Raw genomic sequence first — 22,522 nt, 5'->3', positions numbered from 1 at the left:
TGCTTCACAGTAGTTTGTGACATACACGGATCGGTCTGGGCAGCGCCGCTTTTAAGTCAAAACCCAGTTCATGGGTCCAGTTCTTGCACCCGCGTGTGGTCACATGAAAGTGGGTGACAAATGCTTTGCCTAAACAATGGCGCATACTAGCATAGAACGAGTCTGAAAGTCTTGTTTCGGGGACGCGGGTGTTTCCGTGAGCCGAGCTCCCGACCGTGCGCAGATGCTGATTACATCATTAGCCAGCGCTGTTGCTTTTGTCGCCGGATTGATAAATGTTAAGCTCCAAAAGGCAAAAATCTCCAAAAGAAGACGAGGGTGCAGCTCATAACTGATATAGTGTCTTCCTATAGAATCGTGCAACTGATTAATAGATGCCTAACTCGTCATTTGGAGGTTGCACGCAAAACTGACTGTTCAAAAATCTGAAGGGGCATGTGCCCCCTCTTTTTAAATGGGCATGACGCCTCTGGGGTGACCATACTGTATGTGCCATTCCTCCCTGGACACGTCCTGGCCTTAACATTTCAGGTGCATCCTCTGGAAGTCGCATTTGTCGACCTCATGCACCATCAAGGTTTATTATTTCAGGTTGTATTTCAGATAAGCAGCCAAAATGGCACAATAGAGTGACACTCTGGAGATGAAAACGATTATGTGTTCTTGTATCGTAGCTCTGTGATGTTAGAGGACGGTCAGGATGGTATGGACAGTAGCAGTCTGACTCCTGGCTCAGCTCGACAGGTCTGCATCCAACGCCATCCCAGCCACGGCTTCGGTTTCATCGCAGGCAGCGAACGGCCTGTGGTTGTACGCTCCATCTTTGCGGGTAGGACATCTGTGTATCAGGAGCTTTCAGCCAGACGTCTGTTGTACATTTGGTCAAGCATTAAATGCGATAGCCCATCAGTTTCATCTCTATCAAAATCTACTGGCCTCTTTAGATTTCTGGATTTACTTCAGATGGGAGTTTATTTGGGAATGGGAATGTATTTTAAAGTGATATTTGATTGCTCAGTAAGATCAAGCTTTGCAAGGACAGTTTATGACCGCCTAGGAAACAAGTGTAACCGAATGATCTTCATCACCTCAAAGCATTCTAAAAGACAAGGGAAGTGAAAGACCATGTCAAGAGTTGTTGACCAATCAACTCTTTCTGACATGTCTCCTTAATAGACGGACCATCGAGCGGCAAGCTTTTCCCCGGAGATCACATCCTAGCCATCAACCAGGAACTTGTGAGCGACGCGGCCCGGGAGAAAGTCATAGACCTTGTAAGGTAACACCCTTTACTGTCACCAGAGGGGAAGGGCCTTGTCAGGACGCATGACTAACTTTGCTTTATATTTTTCTATTCCATGTGTCTCCATCAGATAAGGCAATTCATTTCAGATAAGACACTCTTTTTCTATTCTGCAACTCAGTTCCCAAAATGTCCTTTTCTTTTTGCAGACGGTGCAAGGACTCGATTGTTCTCACTGTGCTGCAACCGCAACAGGTAGTTAAGGAAATGTCGTCTCCTGCATTCAAAATGATATCAAATTCATTCTTTGCTCATTCAGCTCCTTGATCTAGTCAATGCATTGACTACACATGTGTTTTACAGGATGTCTTTGGTACAATTCTCCAGTAATTTGTCATTTATAACTATTGTGTGCCAACTTTGACTATGAAACGAAAACTCATCAGGACAATTTCAACATTGGCTTGACAATGGCTGGCATGAAAGTTAAAGTCTTATTTAAAAATTTAAACTATATCTTAATAGTGAAACTGCAATGCCTTTTATATGAAGTACCCAAACGAATTACCCTGTGTAAATATTTACATGGTCGTTTGTCAAGACGAAATCAACTGGTTTTAAAGCTTTTGCGCATTAAAACAACACAAAGTCTAAACCTATATTTCTCTCTCTTTCTACCCTTTTTGTTTCCTTAGTCACCTAAGTCTGCCTTCATAAGTGCAGCCAAGAAAGCTCGTCTGCGAACCAATCCCCCCAAAGTGCGCTTTTCTGAGCAAGTGTCCATCAGCGACCCAGACTCAGTATGTGCTGCTGCTTTTCGCTCACATTACACGGCCAGTCATCTCTGTGCTAAACACAGCTTTCTGCACAGCTGAAATGAGAGCTGCACACCATGTGCCTAACACAGCAGAAGTGTGTGACTAGTGAGCGAATTCTCAATGATTTGTATAATTTGGTTAGATTATGACTGAAATGACATGTATGTTTACGGTCTGTTCATGATAATCGTTATATACAAACATGTCTCCTTTTAAGAGAGTAACAAAGCTGTCATTTCAGAGGTCTTGAGTCACTTCACATCCTCTTATCGTCATTTCATCAGACTGCAGGTTTATTACTCAGAAGGGTGATCCTTAATCTTAGTGTGCACCACTAGTTTAGAGCTAAAGGAACAATGGGAAGCATTTGCGCTCAGGCTGTGATTGCATCTCCATCCACCATCTATGAAGTTGATATGAAAACACAGGCCTCGGAGATGACTATGCTTGGCTTGGTTGGAATCAAAGGATTCTTGCGTTTGAAACTGCATACTGACATGAATGAACATATGAGTTCTAGTTTGTTTGTTTGGTTGCTGAAATGTTTGTCTGACTTGGATTTCTTATTAAGACGTTGGGGTAACAGAATTACGTGGGAGAACTAAGTGTCAGTTTCCATTTTATTGCTCCAGCCAATTTAGGAGTAATCCAATAAGGTAGTATTGTACCTAGGGAAAGACTCCAGCCTTCCCATAACCCCTAATGTTGTTACTAGACATTCATTCATTGGTAGTCTTTCATTAGCACTACAGCTGCCATCTCCTCTTGGTGAACATGGGTCGAGAGCGCCCATGTTAATGTCAATGTCCATGGATTATGTCCCATACAGTCTGATATCTGCCTTGCGAGCAAGGAAGAGTCCACACTACACCCTTGGGTGCTGGTCGCACCAATTTAATAAAGCGGACCGATGGGAGGGGTGTGCAGCTCTCCTGGACGAAGAAACTTGCTGATCAGGCCTAAAGGGCCAAAATCGGTAAAGATCAAACCACTCTCACCTGAGCCTCCTCTAATCATGTCAATCCATCTTGTGTGATCAGCAGCGGCCAGCAGGGCTTTCTTCATTAAAACTTGCCTGTCAGAGTATTTAAGCTGATACCTTTAATTACGGGGGTTAGGCTTAAAGACAAATGCCAACGTGAGACATATCACATCCCACTCCGTAGTAAATTTGCAGCTGGTTGGGATTGTGTTGAACGCATGAAATTGAAACTGAGAGTTAGTCAACCTGCTTGCATCTCCGCCTGTCATCACATGACCTCTACTGACATGTCAAATTGATGCTTGCATATTTGTTTCCATTCTGTGTTTGAGTTTGAAAGACAGGGTAAAATGCTGCACCAGATGTTGAATCATTTTATATCAAAACACGGCTCTTTTGGACCTCACTCAATGTCAGATCTTGATTTAATGAAATCATTTTATTGATCACAATTAGTGGGAGATCAACGGACAGCTCAGAAAAAGTTCACCTTATGTCACCTACACTCACAGTATCGTAGACAGGCACCTGGTACTAATCAATATGATGCTCAAGTCAGGATGCTACTAAAAGTAATGACCTCTCAATCCTGATTTAATACCACAGCAAGATATGTGGGGAAAATTATATTCATCATATAAGTTTTCACCATCCACTTAAGGGTGCACTAAGTAATTTTTTCCCTCAACAAATTGTTAATTAGAAAAGATAGTATTAGTACTCTTGACATTGAAACACAGAAACCACATACAAACTCTCCATTTAGCTGCAGAATAAATTAATCATGGATGAAACCTATTCATATGTATGATGAATTTCTGAAATTGCATTGAGAGCTGCATCAACTCCAGTAGGTATCAATATGAAATCCATAAAATTGTCATGTTTCTAAAAATGGATTCATCAAGCAGACGTTTTGCTCTAATTAGTTAAACGCTTATGGTAGGGATCCCCTTCACTCTTTTTTTTTAAGTTGAGAAATAAGCATGAGGTATGTGTAAAAGAGACCTTTAGGTATCTAGGAAGTTAAAAGGTTGCTGTTCCAGTGGCAGAATCAAAGCCTTGAATTTGATGCAGGTGGTTACAGATAGTGGAATAAGACCTGCTTGCCTGAAGATCAGACAATGTAAAGCATGAATTTGCATGGGCAAGTGGTCATTGACATGTAGACTGTAAAGTTAAGCTGGTCATTGTGTGCCTTTATAAATTAGGCCCTTTATGTTAGTATACATCATCAAGAAGAAGAAGGAAGGGCCAGCTACCAAACCCTGGGGAACTCCTGTGGTTATTTGGTGTGGCTTAGCCACCCCCTCCGAAAAACCTTTAAGGATCTGCTGCGAGGTAGGACTCATTCAAGGAAAGAGCAGACACTGTGATGCCCAGATCAAAGAGGGTGGGCAAGAAGATAATTTGTATTTCCAACCAGCCTGAGGATTTTGGCAGTCTCCTTGGAATGGTTATGTTTGAAGCAAGATAAATCAAATCAAGCAAATCATGAACTAAAGATTACTTAGTGCACCTTCAACTAATTAAACCAAAGACAGAATACCTTGAATAAAATTTCCTAATACATTCTACAAGGGAATGCTATTATGTACACATAATTCTACTCATATTATGACTCCTTGATTTCAGTCCAGTTAGCTATTATCCGTTAGACAAATACCAGCCCTTTAACCAATGTTTCAGACCTGATATGCTTTGCCTTGCTTAATCCTAGTTTCCCATTCAGTAGAGTCCTCTCATGTGTTTAAACATTCTCTCTCTCTCTCTCTCGCTCTCTCTCTCTCTCTCTCTCTCTCTCTCTCTCTCTCTATCTTCCCCTTAGAATTAGATTTTCTTTTTAGATTTTGTGTATTGACCTTCAAAGTGTTTTCTTTCTTGAATAAACCATTCAGGGTTCACTGACTGCTTTTTTCCTTCTCTCTCTTTCTCTGCTGTCTCTCTCAGACCATGCTTAAAGACAACTCTTTGCTTCTGATACCAAATGTGTTAAAGGTGTTTCTGGAAAATGGACAGATCAAATCCTTTACATTTGACAGCCGCACCACTGTTAGGGTAAGTGTGAGGTACTGGAAAAACAATGAGGGGCATTCACTAAGAGTCCACCCACTTATTTTTGCACTCTTTTAGTGTTGTTTTACTAAAGGAAATATGCAAATCAGGTATTAATAACACGAACACATGCAGCACAAACATGGTCCAAAAATCTGTGCTGCACTGTCTTGTAAGACACTTATAACAAAACAGTAAAGCAAAATCACATGTTTGCAGTCAACACATAAATCACATAAAATAAAAGCTTATCTAAATCGCAGATATGGATTATGGTGTTTTTCTACTGTTAAATCATTTGATAACCATTTGGTGATAAAGCATTTAAAATGTCTTTGATAAAAGCTCAGCCATGCAGTTTACTGTTATCCCTAAAACTGAACTTTGGATAGTTAGTAAAAAGTACACACTGAAATACTGTTTGATAAAGTGCAGCTGTTTAATGAGGTTTTGCTAGAGTGATTCTGATTTACACATTTGCATTTGGAAGACGCTTAAGCGACTTACATTGCATTGTACTATACATTTGTTTCTGACTATGTGCAATCCCCTGGGATCCAACCCATTTACCTTGACGTTGCTAGTGCCATGCTCTAACCACTGAGCCACAGGAAAGCTACAGATTTGCAATCTACAAAAACTTATTTTGTACTAAAAGCTTCAGCACAATGTAATCTGGATCTTAAAACACTAATGCAATCAAATCTGTTTGTTATTAAAAGCAATTGCTGTCAGTGATACATGACCAACAGTAAAGGCAAAAAGCAATTCATATCTATTCATGTATAAGAATATGCTACGATGGTTTAGCAATCTTTTGCCAACATTACTATGTTTTTTATAGTAGAAGCGTACTATACTTTCGTACTTTCTTGTGTTGTTCCAATTGCTTCCATTGTTTCCCTCATCTGTAAGTCGCTTTGGATAAAAGCGTCTGCTAAATGACTAAATGTAAATGTAGAAGAGGGCATTCATTTCCAAACACAACCATACATCTTGTCAAAAAGGTCTAAATGTGTAGTTGTTCCTGGTCTCATTATCAGGTGCCAACACAAAAAATATAATGACATCAATGGAAAAAGACAATGGGCCTCATTTATGAAACGAGCGTATGACCGAAAACTTGGCGTACAAGCAAACGACAAGCAAAACTTGGCACTTATCAATATGGACGTGAGCGGTTGCTACGAGCAAATCTCACGACAGGTCTCAGCTCGTGTACGCAAGCTTTGACATAGGGTGAAGGTATGTGTATGCTTTACCCTTTTGACAACTGATCAAGAATAATGACAAATAGAAAGATAGATTAAGTTTTTTCGCTTAGTATAACAATGTAAAATTAGATTCCAATGCGATTTCTTATTTTCATTAGGCCTACATAAGTAAAATATTTTCTTTTCTAGCCTAATTACAGTATATGATCATTTAAATGTTTAAAATTACAAGGTTAACGGGTGCTTTGGTGTACAAAACTTTAATGAAATTTTAGGCTACTTCTAAGATCATTTACGACAATTAAAATGCACAGTTAAAAGTGAAACATTTAAAAAAAAACTACAATAGGCCTAATCAATATATTTACAAGCAATTGGTTAGTTTACCTGTTTGCAAAATGATAGCTTCCTTGTTTGACAAATATGCATTCTAATGAAAACAAACACAAAACGCATGATTTAATGTTTTTTTATTTGTGCGATGTTCGCTTGGGAGTGGAAGACGCGCACTGGGTCAAAGCTCGAGATTGCCTGGCTTTGTGTGGCAGGCTCCAGGCCGGTTTGTGGGGGCAGAAGACCGCTGGTTCTTGCCTCTGACAAATCTGAAAGTGAAAAAAATAAGTGAAGCAAACATAAAACTGTGTGTGCTTGATTTAAGCAGCCTGAAATGCAAGATTAGCAGCACCCCGTTTAGAAACATGCATCTCCGACCATTTTCTCTTCACCTAAATGAAAAAAGTGAAAAGTTGTATAAAACACATTTACACATTTAATACACATTTAACTGCGCCGCAAAAATGATCAGTAAAATGATCTACATTCGTTTTTACATTAACACATTAATGTAACTCAAACAAAATGATTTAAGACTGAAGTCAGATTAATTGTTTAAATTTAAATGCATTATACAACCAAAATTACTTAAAGCAACAACAATACTTTCAGTGTAAAAATAATAGTGAAACAATAATAATAAATGATTTGCTGTCATTTTTACCATATCCAGTAAATATCCAATAAAAATACAAACCTCAGCTGGAGTTCGGTTCGCTGTTGCCCACAACAGTGATCTCTTTCCAAACTGTTTTTCACTTCTTCTGATTTCGCTTTTCAAGGTTAAAGTTTACATATCTAAATCGTAACAGTTCCTCTTTTTGGCCGAATTACGTTTCTTCATGTCACAAAATCTAGGGGCGAGTTGTCTACACCCTGAATTTAGAGGGGCGTGATATGTAAATTACAATCGATTTCAGCCGCCGCATTTATCAAGGTACGATCATTCGTAAAATGAGATTGGCGGCATACGAATGTTTGATGAATCACACGTGAACCCTGTCGTGAGATGATTTCTGCGTCATTTCTACGTTAGATTGGTAAATGAGGCCCAATATGTGGTTTGAATCGTGTTTAGATGGAATATTTCATTCCTGCAGTTAAACCTAAAATCCATCTGCCTCCCATAGCCAGGGTTACTTTTCTCATGAAATATATTGCTTTACCATTATGGTCACATGATCTCCAGGAGTTAAGCCCCTATGCATTGGTCACATGAAAGCCTCATTTATATTTTGAGTCTTTTCCAGAAGCCAAGCCACTTGTCAGTTTAAAGCCTCATACGTTTGTCTCTAGTGACAGATAGTCATGGCAAGATCCAGTGATTAATTAGTTGATGTTGATGCTTTATCACTGATGGAAATGTCAAGTCTGTAGTCCTCACACTGCTCCTGATGCCAATTTTTTTGTACAAGATTTGATGCCGTTCACGCTGTAACATCTGAGAAATTGTAAACCAACTGAATTCATCACGTTGTGAGAACTCAAGACCACCTGAAGCAAAAATATTCTTTTAGGTTTTTACAGAATTTTGAAGGTTGTTGCCCTTTTCCCACTCTCGCCACAGGATGTGATATCATCGCTGCAGGACCGCCTCTCTCTACGCTACATTGAGCATTTCGCTTTGGTGCTGGAGTCCGGTGGACTGGCCCAGAACCAGGGACTGCATCTGCTCCAGGAAAACCAGTCACTGTCTCATGTGTGTAAATGCCACCCAAAAACCATTGACCGATGAGTTACCTTTAGCCATCTATCTGTCCGTCCGGCTGTTTCTTAGCAACCACTGTGAACACTCTAGCAACCATCCAGAGCGCCTTAGTAACTGATTAGCAATGCAAGTACACAAGGCTTACAACCTTGAAATCTGTCATCAAACTGAACAAGTTTTAACCACATAAGGACTAATTAATAACCAATCGACAATTCTGCAATGCTGTTTGTCAGGTGTTGTATTGAAAAGCGTCTTTACTTTGCTCGTACACTCAGGTAGTTCACAGGACCTACTTCCAGGGAATGAAGTGTCTTTTCCGAATCTGCTTCTTCCCGAAGGACCCTGCTGATTTGTTGAGAAGAGACCCTTCTGCATTTGAGTACCTCTACATACAGGTGGATTTAGTCATCCATATTCCCACACACAACTCACACAAAGAGTCTTAGCGTAACTCCTCTGTTCTGTTGTAAATTCCCAATAGAGTCGCAATGACGTCATTAAAGAGCGTTTTGGAATGGACTGGAAGTCTGACGTGACACTTAAGTTGGCAGCCCTCCACATCTACATCACTGTGTCAATCGCGAGACCCAATCAGAAGATTTCTCTCAAGCATGTTGAGTAAGTGCTTGGACTTTTGAAGAAATGCATTGGCATTAAGACGGCCAATTATACTGTAAATTCACAGTTGTTTTGGAAAAAGTTTCACTCTCACTTGTTTGCAGAAATATACATAAGATTTTTTGGGGGGGGGAAGAAATGTCTAATATTGTTCTCAAGACAAGCTGTTCTACATTAGTGGCAGATATGACTCTTCAAGACTGAATCTGTCTCACCTCCTCTAGGAAAGAATGGGGTTTGGAACCTTTTCTTCCTCTGACCCTGTTGCCCACTGTCAAGGAGAAGAATGTCTGCAAGACTCTTTCACAGCTGTTGAAGACGTATCAGCATCCTCCTCCGGCTGGTAACAAGGTATAGCTGGTCAATAGAAACATTTAGATGTGGTTTTCTTTTCTGTTAAAAGTGAGGTAACGCAAAGAAATAGCCTGCAGACACTTCATGACAGCACTTACACTTAAAAGAAATAGTAGGGATGCACCGGAGTGAAAATTCTTGGCCGATGCCGAATAAAAATGAAGCTGAATGCTGAACACTGAACTTGGCTTTTCGTATTTCTTCAGCCAATTTTTCCACTATTGCATAAACTGAATGGTCTAAATGTGCTTTTTATATTTTGTCTTGCTTTCCAATATAATACAATATAACTTCAAATAAAATTGAGGAAAACAAGTAGGCTAAATTAAATATTGAATATCCTATATTAGGCCCATAACTGACTGCTGAAAGAATGCACTGTACTCTGTACCCCTACAACCAAACACTTCATTAAAAAGTGTCATTCAACTCTATAAGCTAAAAATATGAATAAACGAAAACTGTTGGATTATTATTTGCTACACTGCAAAATGATTTAAAAAACATCCATGCAAGCAATTCTGCAAAACCAAAACCATTTCAGTTCAAGTCTCTCCAACAAACTCCGCCCACAAAAGCTGACTGTCAAAGTTCTGTTGTCTCAGAAGGTGCAGTCGTGGCCGGGATGCACAGAACATACTTTGACAAGTTGTTTAGTACAGGGAACTGTGTGCACTCGGCGACCACTGTATGATGTCAAAGGATGTCGCGTAACTGACCGTTAGACATATGCCCAAAATGAATTATATATCATGTTTAACCGCTACAGATATCAGACATCATAGCCAGCGGTGAGTTTCAGAAGGACTTGCCGAGATGAGGCTGCGTTCAGCGGGATTTATTAACCGACCACAGTTTTGGACTTTAAACACATACATTCTCGCCTAAATAATGATTTAAAATACATTTAGTAACAAAATAACAATAATATTACAAACATTGTCAAACTTTCTTGCTCTATTGCCTTTGCTGCGCAATGGCGCCTTTCAAACTGCAGTAACCAGAGCAAGCTCCGCCTACTGACGACGTAGGTTTCCTAGTTCGAGACCAGCAAGGTTTTGGGGCCAGTTCGGAACCAGGATCTTGGCACCGTGACCGGCCCAGGAATTTTTTGAGTGGAAAAGCGCGGCCCGGTTCCCATTTGGGCTCCGGCACCGGCCCCGGTGGAAAAGCGGTATGTCAGACCGCCCGCTCCAGTCTGAAGTACACAAGTTACCCACCAGTAAAGACGCTTTCATTCAGAAATTTACTTAGTTCCGTTCCGTGCTGTGTCTTCTGAGACTTAAGATCGCTCCAAACACTGCCGACACGTTTACTGCATTAATAAAGCGCATGCGTCACTCTCTCTCTCTTTCTGAGCTGGTTGCTGCTTGATAATATCACACGTCATGTTCAGTAAAATTTATTCGGCCATTTTTGACCGAAAATCCCCTTATTGGCCGAATAATTTCGGCTGCCGAACAGTCGGTGCATAGCATCCTTTAGCCTGTTTCATGCTGATTTCAAAGGTACTGTTGTTTTGTTTTTGCATTTTAATTTCATGCCCTAGAAGCATATTTGATTTTTTGAACATTTCACATGATGGTGGAACAGAGATATGTGCAATTAATTTCTCGGTACTGACCATTAAAGCCACAGCTTATACTTGATTGCAGTCACTCGTTGCCCTCTGCTGGTAAAAACTGTATCCACCAGCACAACTCACCAGTTTCATTCTTGTCATCCATCTGTTTCTCTGCAGGTTTCTCCTTTACAAGGAAAGTTACAGTATATGCGTGTCTTGAATGACCTTCCACCGTTTGGAGGCTTCTTGTTTCACACAGTTGGCCTGGTAACATCAATTTGACATATAGCCTCTCTAAGACTTCTCATCTAAATAACAATACACCCTCAAGTGATTGCATTTTGCATATCAATTTTGCTACCACAAATATGGTGACTATCGGAAAAAACTTACTTTTCTTTTCCTCATTGGAAAGGATGAAAAGCAATCAGCCACTACACTGTTAGTTGGGCCGAGGCACGGAATCAGTCATGTGATTGACCTGAAGAACAACTTAACCACGGTCCTAGCCGAGTTCAGCCGTGTGGCCAAAGTCCAACTCTCCAGAGAGCATCACGGAGTAGCCCGCGTTGAGGTTGTTATTTTGGACGCTAAGGTGTGAATAATGTACTTTTGGCATGAATCTGTATTGTCATTTACATTTTAATTTACAATATTTCAGCATTTCTTTTCTAACAGGATTGTAATATCTGACATGCTTCTGTCTGTTTTGGTACCATTTCTTATAGCCCCTGGTCTTGTTAATGGAGTGGCCAGATGCATCAAACTTTGCTTGTTTGATCTCTGGTTATTACAAGCTCTTTGTGGACCCTAAAAAGACCATCTACTGCAGGATACCTGGTCAGCCTTATATGATCAAGGCAGGTACGTTAAAAAGTCCCCTGCTTTTAAAGCTGATATCTGATGTGATTCAGCCTAGTTGGATGTTTAATGTTGCAATTGTCCTGAAATACAGAAGTCATTTCATGTTATTTTCTGACAGTGCTTTTGCATTGCTTTTCATCATCTCTCATTAAACATCGTAACTAAAATAGGTTACAAGTTGAAACCTTGCGTTTGCAAAAAATAATTTAGAATATAAAAAAACATTGAAACAAAAATTCAATGTCCATGTACCTTCAGATAATTCATTTTCTTGTTTTGGTCAAACCAATAAGATGTTCATTAATCCTAGTTTCTCAAAAACTACTATTCAAAAGTGTAGGGCCACTAACTCACTAACTTTACTTCCTAATGTTTTTCCAACAATTTAGAAAAAACGTAAACTTATCTTCAGTGTAGTCACCCTGTGTCTAGAATTGATCAAAATGACATTTTATCAAGCAGCTTCTAGAGGTCTCACCCTCTACAACGGGGTATTCAATTAAAGTTCCAAGAGGTCCAGTCTTTATACCTTCTTCCAAATGGAGGTCCGGACAATATGTTTTTTTAAATAACAAAAAATAAATATTTAATCAATTTAGCCCACTTGGATATATATATATATATATATATATATATATATATATAAAAGGTATGATCTTTTATCAGGCCATTTATTTTATATTTTGATATCCACAGTATGTATGTATTGTAGGCTCTGTGGCTTTAGGGGAATGCCCTCTTAAGTCTGATCATTAATATTTATAAATGAAAAAGCTACAAACAACTAATTGAATGTAAGAATTAAAATGCTCTCATCATAAACAGAAAACAAAGTTACTTACTAAATTAGCCTTTCCATGCCTTTCATACCAGAACTACTTCTATCTTTAAATTCCCAATTAGAACACAATGTGATCCTGCTGGTGAAAACCCAGCGAGTCTTTTTACTGTTTTCTACATAAAATCATCCTACAGAATATTCTGTGAAAATATAACAACAATATCTTCAATATTGACTGAATAATGCCATTTCACAGATTAAAATTTTAGTGAATGCTTGAAATTAATCTTTGATGCTTGTTATTTAATAATTCATTCATTTATGAGACTTTAGCCTGGGTTTTCACAGGGACACAAATGTTTACATGCTGATCAATAATGCTAATGATAAATGTAGGCTAGATAAAAACGTTATGGTTCATAAAATATCGCAAATCTGGTTGAAAGGTTGAAGACATGTAGCAAACAGACTGACAGAAACAAATACTTTAATATTGCTGCATTTTGTTTACTGTTGTGTCTCCATTTATCTGCTCTGTGTGTCTGCACTAGTGTTGTTAAAATAAGCACGTGTCTGCTGCTCTTCGTGCGGCGCGTCTTTGGCGGGAGAAAAGCAGCGCACGCGGAGCGGAAAGGGTTCAAATGAAGTGCGTTTATTATAGCTAAAAGATATCACAGCATATAGCGACAAAAGATCAATTACATAAATGTTCCTGAGAGTACGCGTGATGAGATTCTCCGTTGTGTAGACACGCGGCTCAATTTAAACAACTGAAAGAGTGAAAATTTTAAATGTCTCGCGGTCTGGATGAAACGAAGCAAAGGTCCGGATCCGGCCCGCGGTCCGCCAGTTGACGATGACTGCTCTAGAAGATGCTTTCAAAGTTCCTATAGACAGCTTTTCTTTTTCTTCATTATTCAGTAAACAAAAATTAGTTTAGTAATGAAAGAAATCAATATGTTTTAACAATAAACCATTTTCTGAGTAAATTTAAGCCAACGGCTGGGTTCATGTCTTTTGACCCAACACTGGGTTGAAAATAAGAGTGTTACTCAATAAATAGACTACAATTTATTTAAAAGGTGTTGCAGATTTATAGTAATTTCTCATTAAGCAACGGCACGTGGGAATTACACGACAGCCATTAAAAGCACATCTCACTGACACCATATCACTCTGAAAATAATACACAGTTCATTTTAAAAACATGAATTTGTGTTGAATTTAGAATTTTCAGGTAAATATTAAGTAGATTTAAATAGAATAGATTGGACTCAGTCAGTCGTTGTACTGGTTATTCCATTTGGGAGAACGGGAATACTCTATATAAATGATCAAAAGGAAAACAGACCTTGTGTATATCTGTACCAAACCTACTGGTGCAAAAATAAGATTCTGTACCAGTTCTGGTTAGTTAACATGTCAGGATTTTTATCAGCCATTTAGAAAATGTATTTGAGTTTATTTGATATAACGATTTGCCATTGCAATCATTCAAATACTGCTTGATCTCTCATCCTCATCTTCGATCAGTTTATGAGTTTATGAAATGCTTTTGGGGGTAAGTTCATTACTCTGCTAGCTGAGAACATTTATAACCAAATCATGTGTTGGACGTTCGCATCATCTGCTGTGGTCTACCAAAGAGAAAGATCACAACATGTCATGACATCCCACAAGGCTTCTTTCTGCATCCATCTCTGAGAACCCTTTTCAGCAGATTCACCTTTTGTCATCTGGACTCATTCCCATCAATCATGTGTCTCCTACTAGTTCAGCCACTCAGACAGTTCTGTCATTTAGATTCCAGAAGCTCCCATGCCCATTCCCGCTCCGGAGCCACTGTGATAAGCGGGAGCCGACGAGAAGAGAGAGAGGGGGCGTCCAGAGAGGCAACACAGAAGACGTCAGCACCACCCGTATCTCAGCACCTTGGCCTGTGTCACATCCATCTAAAAGAGCAACAACAGCTGCAAGAGCTTCAGCTACAGGCAGAGCAGGAGCTTGACATTAATGAGAACCTTATCTCGCAGGTGCAGAGTCGTTCACGAACAAAGTCTGACCCAACTGTAAAGAGCACTGAATCAGTGGCTGAACAAGACACTCCCGCAGATGAGAACTCAAACTTTAGGGTCAGAGCGAAAACAATGGAGCAGTCACAGCAAGCGAAGAGGTTTTTCTGTGACTCCTGCAAAGCAAAACTCCAAGCTGACGGTTTGATGTCAGACACTGGGGAATCTGGAAAGCTTATTTTACAGCAGTGCACAAATGCTTGCGCTTCACGCGGAGGGGGAGCCGTTGACCTCATTGCCTTACCACTCCCTGGAAATGAGGAGGATGAGGAGGTAGATGAAGGGGTAGGAAAGTTGCAGCCTCCCCCTCCTGCCATAGCTGCGCCACCACCAGGGTTTCGTGATAACAGCTCCGATGAAGATGACCCGAAAAAGGGTCGGAAAGGAATCAAAGCTGCTTCCGCTGCTACGGCAGAGGGTCAAGAGGCAGTTCCTGTAACACTGATTGACAACGTGGCCACACGGACGGTTCAAGATCATGCTCAGGAGTTAGATGATGCACTGGTGTCCACCCTCCAGGCACTGGAAGCACTCGCTGCATCAGAGGACTACCCACATCATCACCAGCAGACTCCACAGACAGCAGGTGGACACAAAAGCTGGTCCTTTAAATTATCAATGAGTAGATTCAAAATGAGAATTGGTCAATTTAAATTAATGATTGGTTTCCTACCTTCAGTTTGATGGCTAAAAGTAACTCTCAAAAGTAACAAATAATAAGATAATCTGTTCCTATCCACTTTTTACCTACCACAGGTACTTATCTCTGTAGTTCTATTTACTGACATTGGGTGTGTTTCCCAAAAGTATCGTTACCCAACTATGGTTGCAAGTTCCGTCGTTGACAGCACAGTTCAACAATTCTGTGTTTCCAGAAACCGTTGTTCCAACAAACAATCTCAAACAGCATCCCAGTTGTGTGATTGTAAGTACAGCTGTAGAGCTGTGGTTAGAACCGTAGTCTCTTATTATTTTGACATGTAGACATAAATCATGCTTTTGAGCAAAATAACAAGCAACATGCAGCGCATTCTATATCCATTTTCTAAATATATACAAATATAATTTTTAAGTCTTTTAGTTTGTCAAAACAATTTTAAAAAGTGTGCATGTACATAACCCACAGGCTCTAGGCCCCTAGGGTATCCCTGGGTGGAGTCACGTAAGAGGAAACGTGTGAATGAATGAAACATCTTGAAATAAATAACAACAGGATCACATAAGTAGTCTTCAGATGCAATGTACGTTATTTGCAGCAATAATCAGGCATTCATTTTTGTTTTAATTAGTAGACGTTTAACTGATTCATTAGTAGATGTTTATTACTCTATCAACTATATTGCTGAACCAACGTGATTCAAATGACAGAAACAGGCATGACTAGCTAGTTAGTTTCGCCAACGATATTTGGGAAACTCACCCCTGGTGTGATTTCTTTTGATCTTGATTGTCTTTTGTTTCTCTTCTCTTACAGGGTTAATTGTGCTTGCTGCCATAACCCCTGAATCTTCCTTAGACTCTGGGCATGAGACAAATTCATCAGAGCTAACAGATGTGTCTGAGATGGTGTCAGCCATGAAGCAGCATCAGAACCAGGCCTATCTTCTTGCCCACCACATCAACAAAGAACAACTTTTTAGTCGACGAGACTTCCCCTTGACAATCCCTGGCTGTACTACGCAAACAATTGGGGGAGGGGCTTTTTCAATGAGTCAGATCCGTGGCAGGGGTGCACCAAAGTCTTTGATCTTAAGTAAGACCGTGCCCTTAAAAGTGTGTCCCAATCAAGGGCCTGGCAATGCGGTGGAGCTGGGAAAAAGCCACGAAGAATCAAAAACTGAGAAGGATGCTGCAAACACTGAAGCAGACTCTGTCAAAGAGTCCTTGTCAGAGTCTGACAACCCACAGACATATGAAGAACTAAAAGCATTTAAACAGGGTTCAAAAGAAGAGAAATGCCCTCCTGCTAATGAAGAAATGTTGAGCTCCAATACCTCTGAGGGTGTCCAGGAACAACTGTCTAGGGAAGACACCCAAGAAACAACCAACATAGCCTTACCTGTTCTCCTACCTGTGGATAGAACAGCATCTGCTAACATTTGCTCGATGAATATATGCCAAGATGCCGAGACTGCCTCAAGTGAGACCACTAAGCCTTCACGGGATCTTCTCCCAACTGCTGACTTGTTCTGCACATGTCCAGTACGGCCAGAGCCAGGCCCACAGGTGCGTCTAAAAGATCCACAAAAGGTGGTAGCGTTTCACTCATCCTCTACAACCGATGACGAGCATCTCCGTGCCAAAGGACTTCAGTTAGCCAGCAACAAAGAGAGTACAGCTAAGACAACAGATGCAAGTATATCTAACACTAGCACCCTGCCTCCCACTAAATACTCACCAGTTATGCCAGTTAAAGTAGAACAGAAAGAGAAGCCAGAGGCAAAAGTGGAAAGCACTCAGAGTAAAGCTTCTGTGGAACCGCAAAAAATTGCTAAGAGTTTGTCAGTCCTGGTAAACCCAACACATGTTCTGAGCTGTGCGGAAAAGGGTGCGACTATCCCAGGAGCAGAGTTTAAGAAGCAAGCAAATAACAAAGCCAAATCCCAGCGTAGTACTCCATTTATGAGTTTCAGGAATTTAATTTCAGCCACTTTCCCAGCACGTCTGCGCCGAGAGACCGATGAGCGCCGGGCTCAGCTTCAGAAGGTCAGGCAGTATGAGCTCGAGTTTCTGGAAGAGCTGCTAAAACCTAAAACATCACAAGGAGAGTTCTTGCCCCAGGGATCTTCCCCAGTCCCGTCTTTTACCCCGTGTGCCTGCCAGCTCCGCACAAGTCCTGTACAGAAAGTACCTGGAATTTCACGAGAACAGCGACGCAGCTGTGATTGTAAGAGGATGTGCCGGGGGATGCGTCTCCCAGACACAGCAGTTGGCTCTGCAGTGGAACAGAGAGGAAGGGAGAGGACAGTTTCTAAAACACCCCCAGTAATCCCAAAGAATCCACATGACCCAGAAGAGGTACGAAAACCTCAGACTTTGGAAATCAAAACTACTCGAATCCGCTCCACAAGCCTAGAGTCAAGGGAACCCAGAGAAGCACCCACATCATGCACCACTCGTTCAGAAAGCATGGGTGCACCTCAGTACAAAAAGCTACAAAGACGATATAGTATAGGGGAGATTGATAACAATGGCAACACCCCCCTGTACGCTGAGGTCAAAACTACAAAAGCAAAGAGCTTGGAGAAAGAAATGGAAAGAGTCAGGGCCACTGGACTTCGACTCCCAACTCCAGTGGAACCTGTACATGCTAAAGATGGAGATGCAAATAAGAAGGGAATATTTTTTATTCAGGAAGAGAAGCTTCTTCAGGAAAGCCGTGAGGGTACCACCGAGGTTCTAGGGTTGCCAAGTGAGGATACAGAGGACAGGGAAAAATGCTGCTCCTTTTGCTTCTGTTATCGAAAATGTGAGGCCGCTGATGAGAGCAGCGAAAAGGATGAACTGTCTTATTCCATCCCCTTGCAGGTCTTGCCTGGAATGCAACTAGATTCGAGGGCAATGCCAGTAGTGAGCAAAACTCTTCAGGTACTTGATGCAGAGGATTGCAGTGGAGAGGAGGAGGAGGAAGAAGAGGAGCCGCAAACACAGAGGATTGATCTGCGGGCCTCTGGGAACCTGGAAAGTAGTTTGGGAAGAGTACAGTCCTTGCAGGGCAAAACTTTCTCACTACCTGATGGATTCCTAAACGCACAACTTGATGCCAACGAGCTGCTCTCAATTTTAAGGCAGTGTGCCAACAGTCCCCAAATAGAGGGTGAACCTCGCATTCCACCTGCAAGATTGGCAGAATACAAGCAAGAACTTGCAGTCCATTTTAAAGAGTTTAGGGCATCATGTAGGCGAGTGGCAAGTGTTGAGAAAAGTCCCTCACGAATGTTAAATGCTGTTACAGCTAGCTTTCAGGTGCTGTGTGACCTCACTCAGACATTCATTCGGCTGGTCAGAGGCGTACGCTCTGAAACTCAAAAACTACAGCTTTTACGTAAAGTAGAGGAGGTAGCGGTCAACTACACGCTTCTTCTGCGGGCTGCCGAGGAGGCAATGGGACACTCTAGTAGCCTCCCCAATAAAAGTGCAAGTCCTCAACTCATTACCACCACTAACGTTGGCTCTCTGAATCGTTCCATCAAAACATTGCCCAGCAAGTAATGACTCCATTTCACACATAGCATCATGGGGTGGCAGGAAAGTCACTTGCTCGACACAAGCAACGGGGCAGGAATCTTTTATAATCATTCATGGGTTTACATTTTTTACTGGTCTTTCTGTTACATTACTGCCTGCTAAACTCCATTACTGCATAATACGATTCATTGTTATCGTTTATAAAGGTTGTTCCAGCTTGTAACTAGAAGATCTTTGATATTATAAATGTGCACATGGAGTAAGACAAAACACAGATTGTGTAGATTATGGATAACCGACAGGGCTGGTAACTCTTGTGTCTTTAGAGAAAGGTTACTGTGAAATGGAGTTCGTTTTTGTATGTTTAGTTGTTCCTATATTTAAATCCTAAAATATCTGTCTTGGGAAGGGCTGGTGTTGACAGGGAGTGTCTGGGTTATTTTGTGTTTGCAAACATGGTTTATAGAATATATATGGAAAAACAATATTATCATTATTGCAATTCCAATTATTGCAGACATTATACCTACATAATCTAAAAAAAAATGTGCCCTGGGGTGGCAAAATATTTTAACAGATTTTGTAAATTAGGTAGAGAGAGAAATGGTTATTTGGTAATGTGCTTGTTTTTAAATTTGGTTGTTGTGACATGAATTACTCCCCTTTCACAATATCATATAAACACTGTCTGGATTTATAGCTCTACAGTGCTCTAAACCAACGCATTTTTAATGAATATTTATGAACACAAGAGCCCTCTAACAAGGTAGTGGAAGGAAACACCTGCTCAGGGCAGACAATGTAGCAGATTTAAATTTACTGGAATATCAATTAAATGTAGAGAGTGGTTGAGCTGAGACCAAGTGAAATCAAAGGGGCTCCTCTTTGCCAATGCACAAAAATAATATTCTTTCTCACTCTTACACGCTCATCCAGGACTGATCCTGCTTCATACCTCTTACAGAGGAATACAGTGGCAACATTGATTTGTATAATAGTGGGGTGGGCTCTTGATAGCCACACAATACAGTGCAAAGGCCAATACTTGTGTATATAAAATAATATTGTTTTGTTTATATATATATATATATATAGCTTATATAAGTGCACTGACAACAGCATAGTACACAATATTTCCTGAATATTGCTTCAAAGTTTCTTCGACCCCATTATTTGAAATGTCATTTATTTTTTGATTTCCATGTGATGTCATCTATTGTGCACTCCCGAGAAAAAAAAAACCATCCCCTCAAATACACAGAATAGTTTTATATGTATTTTAATAAAACCAACTGCTGTCTTATGTCTGAAAACGTTTCTGTGTCCTCTTCCAGTCTATGACATCAGAGTCTACTTATAACAGACTCTATTACTGTGACGTTACAACATCTCATTGTTCTGGAGTCTTGCATGTTGCCACTTCTAGATTTGAATGAAGCAGACACCATCATGCCGACAACTGAAAGACTGTTTAATGCTGGATTTAGATTTCAATATATTGTTCGATAAACAAAAGTACAAATAGAAACTAGTGTTTTACAATGCTATTTCCATATAAAACTACAATTATAATATGGTCAACTTGTAAAAATATTGAAAAGAACATGAAATATTAGTAAAGCGTAGTCATTTTGAAAATAACACACACTGCGAGGATTAATCAAAATTACATTTTGTTTGATTTATCTTATGATTTTAGTGGTAATGTAACCAGAGTATCTATATTTTGAAGTATAATAAAGCATGGAACATGTTTATTTTTATAAAATGCATTACAGTGAAAGATATCATGTTTATACAATTTTTAGACATCTTCTGTCAAAAACTAGTTGCTTTGCCAAATAGAGATTTGTCTCTGTGTTTCATTTCATTTGTTGTGCGTGTTCATATTTAGTTCTTTGTTTCTGTCTGTTTATCCTCACTGTAATTCTTTTTTATGTGCAAGGTCATGTTTAAAAGCAATAAAGTGTGTTAAAAAAGAACATTTAAGTTTTGCCTGTGAGATCCAGAGTTCAAAATTGGCTGGCTAGCACAATAACTGACAGCTTTCTCCAGGTATTACAGACTTGGTTAATTAGAAGTAAATTGTTGATGTTGATCTCTTACCAAATACACAGTAAGCATCATTTGAAACAAACAACAATAAAAGAATACTGACAGTAATTAAAAACAACTCAAAGTTGTTCTATAAACAAAAAATGTCCCTCATGTTGAACATGACTTTCTTCTGTTGAAATCAAAAGAAGAGGGTGAGTCAATGATGAAAGAATGTTTATGATGAATGAAATATCCCTATTTCTCGAAAAGGACGGAGGCCAGCGGCTTCTTTTATCATTCCATCATAGCAACTTTTTTGCCATCGCGTAATGTTATTGTGAAATTAAACTCATCTGATCTGTTTTTATAGAGCATTACTCATCAGTGTGATGAAATGTATACATTCTATTCATACTAATGTCACCTCTCCCGCGAAGTATGTCCAACTGCTCCTGGAGGCCGTTCTGCTACTAAACATCACACTTGATCTACGAGGATATGTGTCCAAGCCCTAAGCTACATTAGCTCATTGAATACGTTCTTTTATTCAAAACGCATCACATTATGAAAGTAAAATGAGTTAACACCATTTCATGTTGACTTTTAGTGGCAGACATGTTTGTTCACTTCCCCTTTACAGAACATTGAACGCCATTCTTTAGTGCTTTCTAGCCTGCAGCTCGACTGAGGTTCAGATCAAAGCTTTGAGTCAGATTGAGGCATGGTGTCGTGTTGGTTCAGCTTCAGCTTTCTGACCGATGGCTTGACAGTCAACCTCAGGTACTCTATGATACGCAAAGTGAACTATGGAAAACAAATAGGCCTTGAGGCAAAAAAAAACAACATCTGACAATATGCAAAAAATGGTATTAACAGGTTTTTAGCCATGAATATCATATTAAATCGCTTTATTTTCTTCTTGAGAGATTCTTTTGGTTAAGCAAAACATAACCACACCTCTGTTTAACAATTATGTGCTTACCTAAAGGCATGAGCATGCCTCTGTATTTATTACAACTATTTTCCAGTCTTCAAAACATTTTTTATTAGACTTATACCTGACCCCTTCATTTCTAGTGAGTACAAATTTAGAATAGTATTTTTATAGATATAATTCCTAAAAATACTATAGTACACAACAGTATCTTTTTCATGTGGGCTACCTCAAAAAAACCACAATAAATGGTATTTGTAGTTCACTACTTTGTCTACGTTACAGCTCTGCATTCTCACAACAAACATCATGACGTGCATCTTGGGAAGTGATTTAAACCGTATTGACGGGCACATGTCAACTGACTTCCCTTCACTAGCCAGGTTTCCATTACACTTCAGAATGTGCAAACTGAAATAGCGCAATACGAGAAAATACGCCCAATGGAAACGCGTCAATTTCGCAAAAACTCCCATGTACCGCAAACAAGTTCTCATGCTCACGAGGTGTTTTTACAGGCAATACGATAAAGGCATATTTCACAAAACTGCAATGGAAACACTTTGTGTTGTATTTACAAGTCATGTGGCGTATAAAAAAAGTCACATGACAATTCGCGGTATGTTTTGACAGAACATATGATGTAAGGAATTCACATGAAGTAATATCTTATATGATGGCTCAAATGCAGGAAAACGAGTGAGCGCAGTATGGAGATTTATTAGGAACTTTTAATGTCAATTTCTAAATTGAC

General features: G+C 39.9%; 1 protein-coding gene across 6 annotated transcripts in view; it reads left to right on the top strand.

The window, feature by feature from the left end:
* Positions 1-21,696, top strand: part of frmpd3 (FERM and PDZ domain containing 3) — a 129,260-nt gene extending 107,564 nt beyond the window's left edge. For 4 of the 6 annotated variants that reach the window (XM_057328755.1, XM_057328756.1, XM_057328758.1 and 1 more), the window contains 14 exons: positions 675-829; positions 1,177-1,279; positions 1,453-1,498; positions 1,939-2,043; positions 4,994-5,101; positions 8,213-8,344; positions 8,632-8,751; positions 8,838-8,974; positions 9,199-9,325; positions 11,070-11,159; positions 11,308-11,487; positions 11,621-11,756; positions 14,341-15,195; positions 16,084-21,694. In XM_057328755.1, the coding sequence (XP_057184738.1) occupies positions 675-829; positions 1,177-1,279; positions 1,453-1,498; positions 1,939-2,043; positions 4,994-5,101; positions 8,213-8,344; positions 8,632-8,751; positions 8,838-8,974; positions 9,199-9,325; positions 11,070-11,159; positions 11,308-11,487; positions 11,621-11,756; positions 14,341-15,195; positions 16,084-18,821 (5,032 nt within the window). In that variant the 3' untranslated portion in view covers positions 18,822-21,694. Of the gene's footprint in view, positions 1-674; positions 830-1,176; positions 1,280-1,452; positions 1,499-1,938; positions 2,044-2,890; positions 3,038-4,993; positions 5,102-8,212; positions 8,345-8,631; positions 8,752-8,837; positions 8,975-9,198; positions 9,326-11,069; positions 11,160-11,307; positions 11,488-11,620; positions 11,757-14,340; positions 15,196-16,083 lie in introns of those variants that run through there. The other 2 variants (XM_057328760.1, XM_057328761.1) reach the window with 2 other exon arrangements.
* Positions 21,697-22,522: the final 826 nt, after the last annotated feature.

This window comes from Triplophysa rosa, unplaced genomic scaffold (genome assembly GCF_024868665.1).
Source record: "Triplophysa rosa unplaced genomic scaffold, Trosa_1v2 scaffold7_ERROPOS2016172, whole genome shotgun sequence".
NCBI lineage: Eukaryota > Metazoa > Chordata > Actinopteri > Cypriniformes > Nemacheilidae > Triplophysa > Triplophysa rosa.
The sequence above is the reverse complement of the archived record's forward strand: the minus strand, read 5'-3'. Positions and strand labels throughout refer to the sequence as shown.